Source organism: Budorcas taxicolor, chromosome 15, assembly GCF_023091745.1.
Source record: "Budorcas taxicolor isolate Tak-1 chromosome 15, Takin1.1, whole genome shotgun sequence".
In the NCBI taxonomy this organism is placed as follows: Eukaryota; Metazoa; Chordata; class Mammalia; order Artiodactyla; family Bovidae; genus Budorcas; species Budorcas taxicolor.
Genome location: NC_068924.1, coordinates 56,436,525 through 56,456,870, shown reverse-complemented (window position 1 = coordinate 56,456,870; position 20,346 = coordinate 56,436,525). Strand labels below are relative to the sequence as shown.

General features: G+C 42.3%; 1 protein-coding gene across 2 annotated transcripts in view; it reads left to right on the top strand.

The window, feature by feature from the left end:
- The window catches only part of BDNF (brain derived neurotrophic factor), a 40,544-nt gene extending 36,223 nt beyond the window's left edge, over positions 1–4,321 (top strand). For both annotated transcript variants that reach the window (XM_052652734.1, XM_052652735.1), the window contains exon 2: positions 3,458–4,321. In XM_052652734.1, coding sequence (XP_052508694.1) covers positions 3,479–4,231 — 753 coding nt within the window. In that variant the 5' untranslated portion in view covers positions 3,458–3,478 and the 3' untranslated portion in view covers positions 4,232–4,321. The remainder of the gene's footprint in view (positions 1–3,457) is intronic.
- The last annotated feature ends 16,025 nt before the right edge of the window (positions 4,322–20,346 follow it).

Here is a 20,346-nt window from a genome sequence, read left to right as displayed (position 1 = left end):
TGAGAAACTGATATATGAAGTGCTAACTACTTTTATAAGCCAAAAGTTTTTAATAAAAAGACAAAATGAGACAAGTGAAAAGCAGTAACTTTACAGTGTCAGCTCCTTTAAGCTAAGTATAGAAAAAAGGATCATTTAAAGACTCACTATGATAGTGATAATAAAATAATTTTCCAACTGTATAGTTTAAGATAGCTTAATACCTTGGGCCATTTTAAGCAGCGAGTGTGGGCAGTTAGTAAACATTTACTAAACTTACCCATTTTGTTAATTCTAAGATGCACATTTTCTTATTCATTTTTTTAAACATCCCTGAATTGGCTCGTGTCTTACAGTTAATGTCATTTTATTGTCACGGGCTGTGCAGCAGTTGCAACATAGTTGTCATTGCCTTAACCAGGTTATTTTGCTTAATTTTCTTTTTTACATATGCACAAAAGTTATCTGGAGAAGGCAATGGCACCCTACTCCAGTATTCTTGCCTGGAAAATGCCATGGACGGAGGGCCATGCCTGGTGGGCTCCAGTCCATGGGGTTGCTAAGAGTCGGACACGACTGAGTGACTTCACTTTCACTTTTCACTTTCATGCATTGGAGAAGGCAATGGCAACCCACTCCAGTGTTCTTGCCTGGAGAATCCCAGGGACGGGGGACCCTGGTGGGCTGCCATCTATGGGGTCGCACAGAGTCAGACACGACTGAAGCGACTTAGCAGCAGCAGCAGCAGCAGCAGCAGCAAAAGTTATCTATGATAAAATATGTCCAAATAAGTCTGAAAGAGCTCTTTTCCATTCTAAGTGGTAATGAAAGCAATAGTTTATCTTGCTGCATTTTTTTTGTATCCTAGTGGTACCTAAAATGATGTGTTTTATAAGGATGGTATCTTAGATTTCATGAAATATGGTATTAAAAGATAGCTCAGGGACTTTTCTGGTGGTTCAGTGGTTAAGACTCTACACTTTCATTTCAGGCGACCCAGGTTCCATCCCTGGCCAGAGAACTAGATCCCTTAAGCTGCAACTAGGACCTGGCACAGCCAAAATAAAATTCTTTTTAAAAAGGTAGCTCATCACAGCAAATCTCAGCCAGTATGATATAGAGGGCAGGAGTAAAATATTCTAAATTTGTCTTTTTTCGGTGACCTGCATTTGAGGTGCCCCTTGGGTTGCTTTAATTTGGACAGGGAATGCTGGGAGAAAGGGTTTTCATTCAGTGTGTAAATACCGCCTGCTAGGAATAGCAATCTCCTTGGAGGATCCAGTTCTTTGATGGTGTAGAATCCAGAACCTTTCCAGAAGTTCAGGTATTAGCAGACTGGATATCTGTGTTTTTTCCAAACCATTGTGTCTGTGCCAATCTGAGACTGTGTACTCCAAGCAGCTCCAAGCTTGCTTGCTATTTGCACAAAGCAAGAGTGAATCTGCAAGGAAATTGGTTGCTGTCTGGGGATGATAATTAAGTCTCAAAGAGGGCTTCCCTGGTGGCTCAGAGGTTAAAGTGTCTGCCTGCAATGCAGGAGACCTGGGTTCGATCCCTGGGTTGGGAAGATCCCCTGGAGAAGGAAATGGCAACACACTCCAGTAATCTTGCCTGGAGAGTCCCATGGACGGAGGAGCTTGGTGGGTCCTTGGGGTCACAAAGAGTCAGAGACGACTGAGCGACTAACCCCCCCATAGTAGTAGAAACTCTGATTTCAATAAAAGTGGAGGACAGACACCTTGGCTCCTTATGCCCAGAGTTTCAGTTCTTTCTGCAGTATGACCTACTGACTAGAGGTAGGTTACCTTCCCTGGCAAGTGACATTTCATGGGCAGACAGGCAGTCCCCTTTCCTATTGATTGACACAGTATAACAGCTATGGCACGTGAGTGTCTTTTTGTAAGTCCTTGCTCCAGAACTGAGGAGTAGGAGTAAGTTAGAGTGTCCAGGTGTGGGGGGCGGGGAGGATGCTTCTCGTTACTACTCAGGGATGCGATGCCTCAGGTAAGTGACTCTGATGTCCTCCACCATCCGACGGTAACCTTGTGTCTGTAGGTATGTCCTCATTTCACTTGTTCGCTCATTCTAATTGGCTTCCCAGAGCATGCTTGTAGAGAGAGAGTCAAATTTAGAGTATAGCTACCCTCTGGCAAACAGGAAAAGATTAATTTTGTGGTGTGCTCTTAAGGGACTTCCCAGAAAACTTCAAAAGCCCAGAAAGAATCACCAGCTGCCTGTACCAAAATGTATACAATGCTCCTTGGCCTTTATAAGGTACGATCAGCTCAGGACTTGCGTGCATCCACACGTGCACACAGGCCACATTCCAATAAAAAGAGAGGCTACGCTCTCTTAGATGGGTCTGCATATGAGCCAGAAAAGCAAGGGGCCAGGGGCCAGGGGAGTTAGTGGAGATACACATGGATGCACATATGGCAGGCATTGGGAACTGCCTCCCAAGCTTTTCGATGCCTCCTTCTTCAGCTCTCTCTTAAGCAGACACATTGCTTTCATGATAGCAGCCCCGGGCATAGACGCATCATTAAAATCAACATGTAGCAAATGATTTCTGTTTGGGAATAAGCAAAACTTATATTCATTACGGCCACCCAAAGTGTAGTAAGGAAAATAAGTAGAAAGACACTAGAGCTTGACTTGGGAGCCCTGAGTTCTAACAGAAACTTTCTTCATGATGGGAGGCAAGTCCTCCGTGGCCTTTGGTTTTTTAACAGTAAAACTGGATGGCGTGATGAAATGATCTTTCTCTGTTTTTTTTTTTTTTTTGGCCATGCCACACAGTTTTGGTCGGTTTCCTGACCAGGGACTAAACTCAGGCCACAGCAGTGAAAGTGCCAAATCCTAACTACTAGACCACCAAGGAAGTCCCTCCTTCCTTCTAATGTATTATCTCCATGGGAGGAAAGAGTCAATGGGAAGACTCCTTGTAGCTCCCTGACTCGTTTCTCATTCATGCCTGGATGGTCTATGCTAGAAAGGCCCACCCCCCACAGGCCACTACTGGTCCCATCACACATTCCTGCCTTAGAGCCATGTTGCCAAGCTGAGGGGAAAAAATTACTATTACCCCTGCAGTTGTTGCTTGGTAACATTTTTGATGTGTTTCTTGTGACAGCCTGAGCAGAGATCATTAAAAATTAAACTTACAAAGCTGCTCAAGTGGGAGGAAGAAAACACACTCAAAGCCATAGTTTTTCTTCACTTGCTCAGGAGCCATCTAATTTAGGGTTTACATGCTCAACCTTGGGACCAGGGCTGCACAGCTCTGGTTTATATTAAAGCCTACTGCGCACACTACTGACATTAACCCGTGCCTGGTGCAGCTGCAAGTTTATCGCCAATACAGCAGAAACCTTGACCTTGCAGAAGGGCCTGGAATTACAGTCGGAGGGCTGCCTTGCATCCCAGCAAAAGAAAGCCCTAAATCGTCTTGTGTCCTGTCTCTGCTCTCTCCCTACAGTTCCACCAGGTGAGAAGAGTGATGACCATCCTTTTCCTTACTATGGTTATTTCATACTTCGGATGCATGAAGGCTGCCCCCATGAAAGAAGCCAACCTCCGAGCACAAGGCAGCTTGGCCTACCCAGGTGTGCGGACCCATGGGACTCTGGAGAGCATGAATGGGCCCAAGGTGGGTTCAAGAGGCCTGACGTCCTCGTCGTCATTGGCTGACACTTTTGAACACGTGATCGAAGAGCTGTTGGACGAGGACCAGAAAGTTCGGCCCAGCGAGGAAAACAATAAAGACGCGGACATGTACACGTCCCGGGTGATGCTCAGCAGTCAAGTGCCTTTGGAGCCCCCTCTCCTCTTCCTGCTCGAGGAATACAAAAACTACCTGGATGCCGCGAACATGTCCATGAGGGTCCGGCGCCACTCGGACCCCGCCCGCCGTGGGGAGCTGAGCGTGTGCGACAGCATCAGCGAGTGGGTGACCGCAGCGGACAAAAAGACCGCAGTGGACATGTCGGGCGGGACGGTTACGGTCCTTGAAAAAGTCCCCGTCTCGAAAGGCCAGCTGAAGCAGTACTTCTACGAGACCAAGTGCAATCCCATGGGTTACACGAAGGAGGGCTGCAGGGGCATAGACAAGAGGCATTGGAACTCCCAGTGCCGAACTACCCAGTCGTACGTGCGGGCCCTCACCATGGATAGCAAAAAGCGTATTGGCTGGCGGTTCATTCGGATAGACACTTCCTGTGTATGTACACTGACCATTAAGAGGGGAAGATAGTGGCTTTATGTTGTATAGATTATATTGAGACAAAAATGATCTATTTGTATATATACATAACAGGGTAAATTATTCAGTTAAGAAAAAAAATAATTTTATGAACTGCATGTATAAATGAAGTTTATACAGTACGGTGGTTCTACAATCTATTTATTGGACATTTCCATGACCAGAAGGGAAACAGTCATTTTTTGCGCACAACTTTAAAAAGTCTGCTTTACATTCCTCAATGTTGTGGTTTGTTGCCGTTGCCAAGAATTGAAAAACGTTAAAAAAAAAAAAAAGTTTAAAAAATACTACTAATAAATTGCATGCTGCTTTAATTGTGAATTGATAACAAACTGTCCTCTTTCAGAAAACAGACAAAAAAAAAACAAAGAAAGAAAAAAAGTCTAACAAAAATTTGAACCAAAACATTCCGTTTACATTTTAGACAGTAAGTATCTTCGTTCTTGTTAGTACTCTTATCTGTTTTACTGCTTTTAACTTCTGATAGCGTTGGAATTAAAACAATGTCAAGGTGCTGTTGTCATCGCTTTACTGGCTTAGGGGATCGGGGATGGGAGGGGTATATTTTTGTTTGTTTTGTGTTTATTTTTTGTTTGTTTTGTTTTTTAGTTCCCATAGGGTGTAGGGATGGGGAAAGAATTCCTTCCATCTATATTCTGGTTGATAAAAAGATTCATTTGTCTGTTGCAGAGATGGTGGCAGTATCAATCAGATGATTGGAAAGTGAATAAAATTATGACAAGTAAATGAAGTGCTCACTCCACTTCCCATGGCGCACCACTTAGGCGCCCACTCACCCTCTGGGCCTTGGTCGGTGGGTGGGGGTGTGGGGGGATCTTCTTTGGTCAGAAAGATCTTCATTTACTCTGAGCACATTCTTTCCCCCCCACCCCCTCTGGTCCCCTCCTTGTTTTGTTTTCTCTTAAGGGAGAAAAACCAATTGCAAGCTCTGAAGTAGTTTACCACTGCTGCAAATGAGTAGACACGTTTTGTCACACCGTGGCACTCATAAGCCTAGAGAATAGTGATTTCTTTCTTTTCTTTCTTTCTTCTTCTTCTTCTTTTTTTTTTTAGAGGAGAGAAAAAACAACAAAAAATAACTCAAAAATGAAAATTCTTTTAGATGAGGGGTAAACATTTGGGTCAATCGTTATAAGGATTTAAAAAAATCATGGTAAAGTTTAAAACTGCCTTGGAAGCAAAAGGTAGAGTTCTGTACAGACCCAGAAACACCTAGATATAGAGCAGGAGTCCACACTGCCAGTGAAATGAGACTAAACAGCCATCTGGAGGCTGTGTGGAGCGGATGTATCCTTTCCAGGTGGTGCAGGAAAAATTTCTGAGTGGTCATGCTGAGGTCTAGGTGGGGGTGGGGAAGGGTACTTGAGACATTCCAGAAGGGAGACCTCTAAAGGACTCATCAGGGGTGGCTCTGGCATGACACGTGTCAAGTTGCTTGGACCTCGAGCTTTAAGTGCCTACATTATCTAACAGTGCTAAGAGGTTCTCGCTGGAGGACCCCGCTCAAGCTGATTACGCCCTCCGCCCCTGAATAATTTTGCATGAAGCTGGATTAGCCCAGAGCATTTTTGGAACCACATGGGTGGCATTGTGATCATGAAATGGATTCAGTGAGTTGGGAGATGTTTGCTACATGAACATTGATTGCTTTGAAATTAGACATGAGGAAACCAGGGTTTTGTTTTTTGAGAACTTCAGTAAAGGGGAAGGAAAAACAGGAAAAGGTCCCCCCAAAACTCAGGTTGGATGACCACAGTTACCAATAGAAAATCTTGTCCAGGGACAAGACTTTGGAACAGTGTCTACCCATCCAAGATACCAAAGGCTTAAAGGCACCTTGCTCGGTGGGAGAGACCAGGAGAAGCTGACAAAATGTTGCTCCCTGGTGAAATGATGCTCCCCACCTCCTGACCATCCTGTCTGTTCATGGAGAGGGTCCCTACCTTCCCTCTGCCATCTTGGGTTAGGAGAAATCAAGTTGGGAGCTGGAATAGTGGTCCTGGTCAAAAGGGATCTCAATGACAATTAGTGCTAAGGCCCATTTAGCCCATCGTGTAAACTTGAAAATCTCCTGGGCCAGTTCTGGAGAATCAGAAAGCCTCAAGAAATTTGCTGCATCTTAGGGTAAGGGATAAACAAAAGAGGCTGTCTACCACAACCCAGGGAGTGAAGATACCATCAGCAAATAATGTGTAACTTGTTCAGTCTTTCATTTAGAACAAGCCTATCTTTTATTGTACCATCCAAATACCTGTCTTTAAAAGAAGGGATAACTTTATGTAGTATAGGTATGTTTTGTGCTGTTTGAAATTATTATCTTTGTAATTATCTTTAACATGTAATGAATTCTCAAAATATCTGCTGTCAATTTTTCCCAGCCTCCTTTCGAGGGACAAAATTCTAAAACCAGAAAGAAGTCCCCATCACAGTTTCAAAGTGTATTGCAAAGGCCGAATCTGTGGCCAAGTAGGAGACATTTCAGCAACCATGTGGTCAGTGGCCGTCTCTTACTCAACAACCTACATCACAGTCACATGCTTGGTGGTTTACATTGACCTAAGGTTGATTTTGTTCAAATCTTTCTCTGTTGCTGTTCATTTGTGTTCGTTTTGTTTGGTTTTGTTTCTTTTTTAAAAGTCTTGCTGTGGTCTCTTTGTGGCAGAAGTGTTTCATGCATGGCAGCAGGCCTGTTGCTTTTTTTATGGTGATTCCCATTGACAATGTAAGTAAATGTCTGTGGCCTTGTTCTCTCTATGGTAAAGATATTATTCACCATGTAAAACAAACAAACAAAAAAATATTTATTGTATTTTAGTATATTTATATAATTATGTTCTTGAAAAAAATTGGCATTAAAACTTAATCGCATCAGAAGCCTATTGTAAATACAAGTTCTATTTAAGTGTACTAATTAACATATAATATATGTTTTAAATATAGAATTTTTAATGTTTTTAAATATATTTTCAAAGTACATAAAATCTGGGGGTTCTGGGTTTTTTTCTCTTTACTGTAAAACAAACATGAAAACGTGTTTTGTTAAATACGTGTGTTCCTTGCTTTAAGATCAACCTGACTAGTTTCAGCAATTGCACAGCCCTCCAGAAAGGTTGCTTATTTCAAAGCATGGGAGGCCAATCCTGCAGTGTGCAAGCTTTCAAGAAGCTCTAGGATTGGGCCTGTCTTCCACAGTGGAAGACGGGGGAGTGTCATTTTCTAGGACACTTGAAAGTTTTCCCCTTTGAAGTGATATACTTTCATCAAATACCAAGCCATGTATCCTAGCAACACCAGGATCCATGAATCAGGGCTGGCTGCCTCTATTTGATTATAAAATAACTGTTTAAAAAAATCAAAGTAGGTTTACTTAGGGATAATGAGGATAAATTGGCCCAAATTTAGAAAGTCAGTGACTGAAAAAAAAAACATAGAAATTCAATATTTAGAGGCAGGTCATGTACCCTTGGTTTAGAAATGGTGCCATTTGCATTATGTGCTCACATCCATTGCACTGATTTAATTTTTCTACGTGGAACACGCAGATTTTATATCACAGTACCCACAGTCTAACAGATTGCTAGGATTTCTAAAAAGATTTTGCCTCATTCATGGCTGCCAAGCCACTGGGTAATTTAGTTAAAGTGTTTAAAGTTATCACTAAATCTTAGGGAAATAAATGGAAGGATTTTACATGAGAGAAAGGGCCATTAAGGGAAAAAAGCATCTGTTCCTACTCTTTAGACTCCCCGTTTGAACACTGACAACCCACCCCAGAACGTGGTGAACTATATCTGTGCACTGTATCATTTCTATTTCAAACATATACACACATGGTTTCCTCTTGTATTGTCTTATAAATAAGGATCAAGGAAGTCATAACAAACAGACCTGTGGATTTGGAGGAGGCAGATCCAAAGACACAATTCCTCAGTCCTAAAGGGTCCAGCGAGTTTGCAAAATACTCTTAATTCTAGAAGTCCCAACAGCCAATCAAGACAGGAGCCCAGCCATGGAATTAGAACTTAGGGAAACTTTGAATCTTGAGTAAAATGAAGTGAGAATTCAATGTGACATTCAAACTCTTTAAAGTTAAAGGAGTTTGGTAAACCTGATGGGAAGTTTTCATCAGAAGAAGAGGTCCAAGGAACAAACAAACAACGAAAGATCAAAATTATCCAACTTGAACATAACAGGAGTAGTCAGTAGGTACTCAAGTCACTGAATAAGAAGGTAAACCTTCTTTCATCATGAAGATGCCTGGAAATAACCCAGACCATTGTTATTGTTTATCGCCTTATTGATAAGCCTCTCTGGTCATAAGCAGTGTCCATGAAGTCTTTTTTATTAGCTGTACTAATTCTGAATACTGAATTCTGTCACAGTTCTGAGTTAGAATCTGAATTCTTAGCATGGATCAGTGTTAAGTTTTCCCTGGTTCAGTGGTTATTAGACTCTGGATAAAATGTCAACACCTTATGAACTGTAACAGAAGCCTTCATGCCTGGCCTCAGCTCAGCCAGTACCCCAGCAGCGTTAGGGCTCAGGCTTAATTAAAACATACATGTCTTCTCCATGTTCATCAAGCCTGTCCTGTAAGTCAGCTAAAGTGGAAGTGGCTGCATGTTTTGGTAAGCCATGGTTAAATAAAGGAGGTTGATAACTCGGATAAGAAGCAACTTACGTACATAATGTAGGTAGATAAATTATTTAGCTTTGAAACAGTGATCCACAGATTTGCTCCAACCTTAAAATGTTGAACAGCAAAATTAGTGATGGAATCTGGGCTTTTTCTTTTTTAAGCTGTGGGTTGTTTTAACTTGTTTTAAAGATTAGGTGGTTGGTTTGGGGGAGAAATAATTGGGAAACTGACTGCTGTTGGTTACAATAAGCTAACTGGTGGGTGGGGCTATGAACTCCCCACCTAAGAACCAAACTCTGGCTAGAGTAGATGCAGCCATTCCAAACCAGCCAGCCTTTATGTACATTTCAGCTAATAAATACCTGACCCACACCTCTATCCCTTGTTCCTTCAGTTCTAGCCACTTTTTGATTTGTGAGTAGATGCAGTAAATTGCCTGAAGAATATGTTTAAATATTACAAAAATATGTGGCCTTACCCATGATGTTCCTCATTAAGAAAAAAAGCCATTTATGTGGCTCCATAGGATTTCCATAGGCTTTTACCTCAATCCCTCAAATTATTTGCTAGGCAAAAAATCCTAGATCAGGAGCTGTGCAGCCTAACATGTGCTTTTCTGACAATCCTGTGTGCTTAGTAAGTCAGTAGCATAGACTTGTAAAAGCTGGTCTTCCAGTTCATTAAATCTTATCCCACCCATCTCACACATGCAAAATAAACAAATAGGACCTTTGCATTCATTGTATATTTAACTGTGAGCTGCTAATTTTTGTATCTGGCAAAACAAAAGTACTTCTCCTTTGCAAAAATAAGCCCTTCTGTCCTAAAACACCGCAAACAGAACACTGTAGTTAATGACAGGGTATTAATAATCATAAGCCTGTAAGTGACAAGAAAAAAATGTTGGTTGAAAGACTGAGCTTGGGGTACATGTTCTGCGTTTAGAAATCATCACAGGGATGCTTCTGCAGCATTGCATTGTGGTGCTGTATGCTGTTCAGATGGTTCCTTAGGAACCAGGAGCTGGTCTGCATAGAATGGCTGAACTCAGGGGAAATATTTTTGTCCAGCTGAAGTGCTCATATTTTAGAAAAATCCATATCACGTACTGAGGTACACAGTCAAATTAATTTAGTCTACAGTCTCGATTGAGCCTTAACATTAAAAAATAATCACAATCATTTCTAAACTCTAATTTGGTGCTTAGCGACAGGGGAAAAGCGAAAGACACAAAACAAAATAAAAACCCTCAGACAGTAAAGAGTCTGCCTGCAATGCAGGAGACCCGAATTTGATCCCTGGGTTGGGGACATCCCCTGGAGAAGGGCATGGCAACACATTCCAGTGTTCTTGCTTGGAGAGTTCCATGGACAGAGGAGTCTGGCGGGCTCTTCTGTCCCAGAGTCGGACACTACTCAGCGACGAACATCAGAGACCTTCTTCAAAAAGTACCGAGATGTGTTTACCTGAAGATCGTTCTACCTGTTGTAAAGTCACTCGGTCGCCCCACTCTCTGCAATCCTATCTGTATGTTCCTGTCATTCAACTAAGCAATGGTTCTCAAGGTGCGCTGTTCAAACAGCAGCAGCAGCAGCACCCCCAGAGACTTGTTAGAAATGCACGTTCTCAGGCCCTACCCTAGACTTACTGAATCAGATGCTCTAGGGGCAGGGCCAGATCAAAGTTTTTAACAAGCTCTCCAGGCAATGCTCATGCATCCCTGGCCTGAAGGGAGTAAACACCCTGCTACATATGCTAGACAATAAGAAGACTCCACAGCCCAAGAAGTTGGAACTGTGAGTTTCAATCCCAGCCACACCTCGACCTCTTTCCAGGGCCCTGAAAACATCACTCAAACCATCTAGATTGTCGTTTCCTAAAAAACACCAGAGCAATGGCTGCTCCCAGGTGGAGCAGTGTTCAGTGATGGGAGATGGCAATGTTGATTTAAAAATCGAGCATGGAAATAAGTGCTGGGAAAGCTCACTGCAGCTGACAGTCAATATTTTTTTTTTTTCCTTTTTTTCCCAAAGCTATAGCAATAGTGGATTCAGGACCCAGAGCATGTAGTCGTTTGTAACACATTTGGAGTGACTGTGAGAAATGAGAAGCAACATACAGCAAATTAATAAGAAAAAGATTATTCCATCTGGGGAGCTGGTCTCTGCATCTGCCAACACAGCCCTCTCTTTGCAAAACAGAGCTATATTGGTCACAAATTAAATAAGCTTTCTGAATTAATCAGCTATTAACGTCCAGCTGAAGAGTCCTAGGTTCACCCCTCCAGAATGACCAGATTGCAAATGCAAAGGGCTTCTCCAGTCTCCGTGGCAAACCTTTTCCTAATCGTAGGAACTATTTCTGGAAAGGAGGACAGGAGAATAATGTATTCTCACCCTCACCCCATCTGTGTGCGTGTGTCTGTGTGTGCATATTCCTGCACATTTAAGACACTGCAAACTGCATTTGAAGAGTCTCCGTTTATGGTCTGGGGTGGAGGGTGTCCACATAGGTATGTTACCTATTTATTAAACAACATGGAAGCCTGAGCACTGACAAGCCTACCTTAGGAGCCAGGAATCCTTGTAGTTCAGTCTTTAACTAGAATGGCCAAAGCCATTTCTGGTCTCTGAACCTTCAAGCCTTCATCTGTTGCAGGAAGAGACTGAATTGGATGGTCTTGGAGGTAAATTCCACCCTGAGTCTATCATTCTGACCTGGGTTCAATCCCTGGGTCAAAAAGATCCCCTGGAGAAGGAAATGGCAACCCACTCCAGTATTCTTGCCTGGAGAATCCCATGGACAGAGGAGCCTGGTGGGCTAAAGTCTATGGGGTTGCAAGAGTTGGACACAACTGAGTGAGCACACAGCGCAGCGTGTGTCATGAGATTGAAATCAGGAGGCCCTGTCAAAATAAGAGTTGAGGAAGCGGGGGAGATGCCCCCAGAAGTTTTCCCTTCACACACAACTATGAAACTGTTACCAACTCTGACAATTGGGCAGGAAATTCCTTGGCAAAGATACCCATGTATTCTTCAAGGTGCAAACATTTTCTGCCTGGCTCTAAACGTGCTTTCAAAGCCAGACAATGATATGTGCCTATGTTGTATGTCACTCCATGGTGGAAATGGTTCCTGGGAAAGAGAGATCTGGTGTGTTTTGCTGAATTATGGTCAGGAAACCCTGGATCAAACTGCAGGATTTGCATCCTGTGAAGTCAGGATGCAAGAACCTCCAAAACAGAAGAGACTTGCCCTTTGATTCCTTTGGGTTTATAACTTCACCAAGGTCATGCAGCTCTCAACCTGCTTCTCCCCCCAGCACTCTAGGTATAGCCTCTTTCTGGAGACAATGGCATTGAAAATAAGGGTGTCACATGATAAATCATGGCAACACCACACCCAATAAACTTGTTCACAGCAAACTTTTAGGGAAGGTCAGTCTGAAAAGAACTTTGGCCCGCTTAGGAGACAAACTTCTCTAGGTAGGCAAGAATCTGGAATTCCTTGTCTAGTCTCCCAACTTTGGCTTATTCCTGGCTCAGAACCCTTTGGGCCTGAATCTCTGAAAACCTAAATTTTCTTTCTAGTTCCATGTATGTGTGCTCCCAGTTCATGCTGATTTTCCCTTTTTGGTGACCTCAGGACACTATTTATTCTGGGATCCAACTTATCACCCCATCAGAGCACAGGACTGTGGATTTTGAAGCCTGGGGGCAGGGTTCTGAATTTCAGCTCTGATACTAGAGCTGTGTGTCTGTGGGCAAGTTACTTAACTTCTCTGTGTCCCAACTTCCTCACTTGGAAAGGACAGGTAAAAAATACGTGGTGGATTCATGTCAATGTATGGCAAAACCAATACGGTATTGTAAATTAAAATGAAGTTAAAAAAAAAAAATGGTCCGCATCGAAAAGCTCTTTAAAAAAAATAAATAGAAAGCTTAATTTAGTGTGATGAAAAAAAAAAATACTATCACTTACCTCATAGTATTTTGTGAACATCAAATAGGTCAATACACATGAAACCCTTAAGAAAAATGATAGACCCATGGAAAAGTCTCAAACTCTATTGACTGGAGATAAGCTGGGCTCATCTAGACCAGATATTAGACTGTTCTCTAATATTCTCTGACCCCTAGAGGGTATCCTATTTCATCTGTGTTTCATTAGCATCTAAGACCACTTTGTCTTTTCTGGAAGACTCAGGAAGGCAACTCTAGTGTAGCCCCTTGCAACATTCCTTGACAATTAAACTGTGGCCAATACTCACACTTAGGCAAATGGAGAAGGAGATGTACTACAGTCAAAGGTATCTTTCTACACTGTACGTTAGAAATTATCCTTTAAGTGTCCATCCCAATTGAATGGAAAAAATGGAAGCCAGGGTAAAATGGATGAATTCACAGAGTCATCCTTGGAAAGAGATACAAGGTGCCAAAGCCACACTTATAACAATAGCCACTTCCCATCAGGAAGATCCCACCTCATCGTTGAGCTGCAGGTCATCCAGCCCTTCACACAGTAAGAATGATTCGTGCTGACTGTTAGCAGGCAACATTCAAGGCACCTTATGAGGACGTGCTCACTTAATCCTCCTAAGAGTCCATAGACTAGATGGTTGGATTAGGTCTCCCATTTTAGAGATGAAGACACAGGGTAGAGAGTTCAGTGAAGTTGCCAAAGTCAGTAGTGAGTAGCCGAGCACGGTCTGGGATCCAGACGGTCTTGGTCTGGAGCCAGTCTGTTAACTCCTGCAGAATTTAATAGAAGCCATGTAAAGGCAAATATGGAAACAAGAGAAATGGAAGTAGCTACTTATCTCAGAAGAGTTGGACCTCCATCAAAAAGGTGGAGCACTAGTGATGCTTATAGTTTTTAGCTTTTGAAAGAACACTGGCTTGCTCTTTTAAGGGTTAACATGCCAAGAGGCTCATATTGGCTGGTGTCCCTTCCAGAAGTGGACACACTCTAGTCTGTCCTGAACAACATGAGGGCACGGTTTCTAGAACTCTGTGCCAGCTGAAAATGAGACACCTGTCACCCCTTCCATCTCATAGCAGCTCAGAAGGGCTTCCTGTGAGTGGCCAGGACTGAGTAGACAGGCACAGTGTTCTAGAACCACTTACTAAACTTAGGAATGCCCAATCCTTCTAGGTGAAAATTTTATAAAGTTGTTTTGTGTTTGGGCTTGGTGGAGGAGAGACAAGGTAGTGATCCAGGCCCTGCTGGGTTGGCATCAGCAGAGGTCCTATGTCCCCTATTCATCCATGTTGTCCTAGCAGAGTTTAGGTGTTACGCTCTGTGACCTTAAGTGGAACAGAACTGACGCAGGAGATGAACTCAGTTTGCTGTTCAGATTTCCTCAGTTTCTCAAGAACAGATCCAATAGGTGATGGGACCCATCAGGCAGCAAAGTCAACATGCTGAGGATTGGATATGCCCATCAGGTTGGAGCAGAATTGGGGCATGAAAGGACAAAGCATGTTCTACAGATGTGTTCACAGAGAGTGAATTCCATGGGCTTCAGACAGGTGATCTATATGGGAGAAGCTCAGAAAGAAGTGATCCAGGCCTTGCTTGATTGAACATGGGAAAGAGTTTGACATTCGCAATAATTTACATCATTCTTTTGTACCAGATGCCAGGCTAGGTCCTTTGCATGCTATCTGAAATACTTGTCAACTGTGTGATACATATAATTTTAGAGACAAGGAAACTGACAATAGATAGCCTACATAACTTGCCCCAAGGTCACACAGTTAGTAAATGATAAAGTCAGATTTGAAGCCTCATCTATAAAATCTCAAGGTCCCATTTTTTTCAAATCAGCATTGTTTCCTTTCGTTGTTCATATGCTACCTACAAGTTGCTGCTGCCTCTCTCTTAATCTCTTGGCATTCTCATTATGACCCTGGCATTTTTCTCCCCACCTAGATTTATTAAAGTATAACTGACATGTAACATTGTGTAAATTAAGTACAATGTGTACCTTTGATACACTTGTATACTACAAAATGATAACCACCATAATGTTAGCTAACACCTGCATCACATCACATAATTACTGTTCTTTTTTGTGGTAGAACTATTAAAGATCTATTCTCTTAGCAACTTTCAAGTACACAATAAAGTATTATTACCTATAATCACCATGCTATAATTCAGTTCAGTTCAGTCACTCAGTCGTGTCCGACTCTTTGCGACCCCATGAATTGCAGCATGCCAGGCCTCCCTGTCCATCACCAACTCCCAGAGTTCACTTGGACTCACGTCCATCCAGTCAGTGATGCCATCCAGCCATCTCATCCTCTGTCGTCCCCTTCTCCTCCTGCCCCCAATCCCTCCCAGCATCAGAGTCTTTTCCAATGAGTCAACTCTTCGCATGAGGTGGCCAAAGTACTGGAGTTTCAGCTTTGGCATCATTCCCTCCAAAGAAATCCCAGGGCTGATCTCCTTCAGAATGGACTGGTTGGATCTCCTTGCAGTCCAAGGGACTCTCAAGAGTCTTCTCCAACACCACAGTTCAAAAGCATCAATTCTTCGGCGTATACATTAGTGTCCCCAAAACATATTCCTGCTAATAGTTGCAGGTTGTATCTTTTGCCTCAACCCTCAACCCCTGGTTGCCACCATCTAGTCTCTATTTTTATAAGTTCAGTTTTTTATTTTTGTTTATTGTGTAATTGATTTACAGTGTTGTGTTAATTTCTGCTGTAGGGCAAAGCGATTCAGCTGTCTATATTCTTTTATAAAAGAATATAAAATGCACATGTACACATTCTTTTTATATTCTTCTCTATTATGGTTTATCATAGAATATTGAATAAAATACACATATGCACATTCTCTTTATATTCTTTTCTATTATGGTTTATCATAGAATATTGAATACAGTTCCATGTGCTATACGCTTGCTGTTTATCCACTCTATATATAAACGCTCACATCTGCAAACCCCAACCTCCCAGTCCCTCCCTTCCCCAACTCTCTCCTCCTTAGCGACCACAAGTCTGTCCTCCATGTCTGAGAGTCTCTTTCGGTCCCATAGATAAGTTCATTTGTGCCATATTTGAGAGTCCACGTATACTTGCTATCATATGGTATTTGTCTTTCTCTTTCTGATTTACTTCAGTTTGCATGGTGATCTCTAGTTGCATCCGTGTTGCTGCAAATGGCATTATTTCATTCTTTTTATGGCTTAGCAGTATTCCATTGTATATATGCACCACATCTGCTTTATCCATTCATCTGTTGGTGGACATTGAGGTTGCTTCTATATCTTGACTTTGTAAATAGTGCTGCAATGAACATTGGGGTGCATGTGTCTTTTTGAATTAGCGGTTTTTTCTGGACATAGGTCCAGGAGTGGGATTGTTGGATCATGTGGCAATTCTATTTTTAGTTTTTTGAGGAACCTCCATACTATTTTCCATAGTGGCTGTACCAACTTACATTCCCACCACAGTGTAGAAAAGTCAAAGTGAAAGTCACTCCATCATGTCTGACTCTTGTAACGCCATGGACTGTAGCCCGCCAGGCTCCTCTGTCTATGGAATTTTCCAGGCAACAATACTGGAGTGGATTGCCATTTCCTACTCCAAACAGCGTAGAAAGGTTTCCTTTTATCTATACCCTCTCTCGTCTGTCATTTGTTGACTTTTTAATGATGATCGTTCTGACTGCTGTGAGGTGGTACCTCATTGTAGTCTTGATTTGCATTTCTCTAATAATTAACAGTGTTGAGCATCTTTTCCTGTGCTTATTTACCATCTGTATTTCTTCTTTGGGAAAATGTCTATTTAGGACTTCTGCCCATTTTTGATCAGATTATTTGATTTTTTTTTTGTTGTTCTTGAGTTGTACATGCTGCTTGTGTGCATGCGTGCTAAGTTGCCTCATCGTGTTCGACTCTTTGTGACTCTATGGGCCCCTCCTCTGTCCATGGGATTCTCCATGTAAGATTCTGGAGTGGGTTGCCATGCCCTCCTCCAGGGGATCTTCCTGACCCAGGGATCAATTGTTCATCTCTTAAGTCTCCTGCATTGGCAGGCAAGTTCTTTACCACTAGTGCCACATAGGAAACCCGGTGGCTTATGTAGTTTGGAAATTAAGCCCTGGTTGGTTGCATTGTTTGCAATATTTTCTCCCATTCTGTGTCTCTCCTTTTATTTATGGTTTATTTGTTTATGTTTGTTTTTATTTCTATTGCCTTGAGACTGACCTAGGAAAACACTGGTCTGATTGAAGGTTCAGCTTTCTTAGACTCCACATATAAATGAGATCGTACAGTATTTGTCTTTCTCTGTCTGACTTATTTCACTTAGCATAATGCCCTTATGGTCTGTTCTTATTGTTGCAAATTCCAAGGGCCCCAATCTTAATCACCAAACCAGTGGCTCTTGATCAGGATCTATACACTTGAATCATTAGGGAACATTTAAAAAATATTTATCCCCAGACTCCACCCCAGATGAGTTAAATCATAATCTCTGGAGAGGGGAGCAGGCATCTATCAAAGTTTCCCAGTGGTTCTCTTGACGAGCTAGGGCAGAACCACTGCACCAAACTCCACTTCCTCCAGGTAAGCATGACTAGGAAACATCAGAGAATTCTAGTCCTAACCTGGTGCCTAGGACTTGGGCATGGGAGTTTAAGGCCTGTATATTAACCAGGTAGGACTCTAGGCCCAGAGGAAATCAAATAAAGTAGAAGCCACCATAGAAACAAGAAAAACAATTCTAGATATAAAAATCAGCATTCAGAGTCAGGATGGGATGACCAGAAAGCTCAAACACTGAATCCCAAACTAGGGTCCTCAAATTTCTTCAAATTCACTAAAAATCAGCATTCAGAGTCAGGATGGGATGACCAGAAAGCTCAAACACTGAATCCCAAACTAGGGTCCTCAAATTTCTGCAAATTCACTGTGATCAGCAGCAAGAGACACAAACTCTGGGGGCTGAGCCTGCAGATGAAGGTCCAGTGGCAGCAGTGCAGAGAACAAAGCTCCACCGGCCAGAGGGCAGATAGGTCATCACCTGTCCCACCTCCAAGCAGCCTGCTCTGAGCGAGATGAACTCCCATATGTCGTTTCACAAAAGCTTGGATTGTTCTGCAGGACTCCTAATGCCTTTGTAAAGCTTAAGCAATACTAAGATTCAATTGTTTGAAATGTCTTCTCTGCTTTCAGATTGACCATTAGGTTTACACTCGGGTTTGTCTTCTGCCCCTTCTAATTTTTCTGTCTCCCTCCCACCTCTACCTCAAATTGCCAAGCAATCAGTCTGATTGACTCCTAATAGGAAAAACATCTCTGCATATCTCACCCCTTCCAGGAGGGCTTCTTTGAACAGCAGTGCAGGACATAGCCAGCTTTGCTAGGCCACAGGGCTCATCGGAATTGGCACATGCTCTGTGTCAGCAGGCAGCAGGGTCAGCTGGTGAGAGCATGAGTGGGCAAGTGCCTGGCTTCTTCCCCAAATTTTTCAGAACAGGAATCTGAGTCCCAGGAATCACCCGCCTCTGGGACCAGAGGCTATTTTGGGCCTTCACTCATCCAATGGAAAGTCAGGGGTGGTATCATCTGAAACTGCCAAGGAATATCCTATTTCACTGTTATCCAGGACGTGTCCCTAGAGGAAATGGAAGCAATGTCAAAGGGACCAAATACTGGGGTCAGAACTTTTCTTTGTTTTTATTTCAGGGTCATTTCTCCTCATCCATTTCTTCCATTTTCAGCTCACCCTTTCCACTACTCTGATTCAGGTCTTCATTACTTCCAGTCTGGACTCTCAGAATAGTCTTCTGGTGTGTTCTCTACCTCCAGTCTGTTACCCCCATCCCAATCTGTTCCCTCATGATAGCAGAATGATCTCCCTGAAGATTCAATGGAAATCATGAGAAAACAGTTTGTAGCACATCTGAACGAATAGCAACACCTGTATACTGACTTGGCAGGAGAGAGGGATGCTGTCCTTACACACTGGTAAGGGCACTGGTAAGGGATAAAGTCCAGTGCTTTTGCAAAAGGTTGAAACTGACAGACTGAGTGGAATGTTTTAGGGTAATAAGGGTAACAGTTGGTACACACAGTATTGGAGCTTTCAAGGAAGGCCTCAAGAAGTCCTTCAAGATGACCTTGTTTGCTCAGCACTGTGTGATAGCATGATAATCCTGATGAAAAGGATAGGATGAAGACCTAATTATGCCCATTTCTCAAGAAAGAGAGGCTGAGGGAAGCTGGATGATTTGCCAAACATTGCTCAGTGAGCACATAGCAGAATGAGAATATAAATTCAGAGGATGTGTGCTTTCCCATATGCCATATTCATACAGATACACTGATGCAATGATGGATGGATGGAGCAATGGATGGATGAATGGATAGATGGGTGGGCCATATGATTTCCCTTCCTTTGACATATTGAAGGGATTTCCATTGCTGACAGAGCATATATCAGTCAGACTGGCATTCAGAGCCTTATAGATATGTTTGTAGATTATTTTCCTACTGTGTTGCCCAGACAACTCCCAGCCTACCCTTCGCCATCCCCCAATACACTTTGCATTCTCCCTTCTCCATGCCTTTGTTCACTTCCTGATTCCCTGATTGTGAAAGCCCCACCAAGCATAAACCACTGCCAGATAAAATACAAGATTCCCAGTTAAATTTGAATTTCAAATAAATATTGAATAATATTTAATATAAGTATGTCCAAATACTGCATGGGACATACTTAAAATATTATTTGTATTTATTTAAATTCAAACTAAACTTGATGGAGTTGGAATTTTTATTGCTAAATCCAGCAGCCCTGCCCTTGAGATGTTGCCTCATATGTATCTTCTGATTTTACTCAGCCCATCTCAAAATGGGACTCAGCATCTTCTTTGTATTTTCCACACATAATTCACTCTTACCAAATCATTGGTGAACAGTGCAGATTTTATGGAAGGTTTCTTAGTAAACATGAAAGGTAGAATTCCCATTCCATAATACCTAAACTTTCATCTTCAAAAATCTTATTTAAATGGACTCCTGAGCCACATTTTTTTAAAATTGGTTTTGTTTTTACATTTTTAAAAACTTTTAATTTTGTACTGGGGTATAGCCAGTTGACAATGTTGTGTTAGTTTCAGGTACACAGCAGAGAGACTCAATCATACATATACAAGTATGCGTTCTCCCCCAAATTCCCCTCCAGGCTGCCATATAACATTGAGTAGAGTTCCACATGCTATACAATAGTGCCTTGTTAGTGTTCCATTTAAAATATAGCAGTGTGCACATGTCCACCCCAAACTCCCTAACTATCCATTTCCCTCCCCTTCCTATGCCCCCACACCTCCAGGCAACCATAAAGTCACAAGTCTGTGAGTCTGTTTCTGTTTTGTCAGTTCAATTGTATCATTTCTTTTTAGATTCCACATATAAGGGATGTCTTACA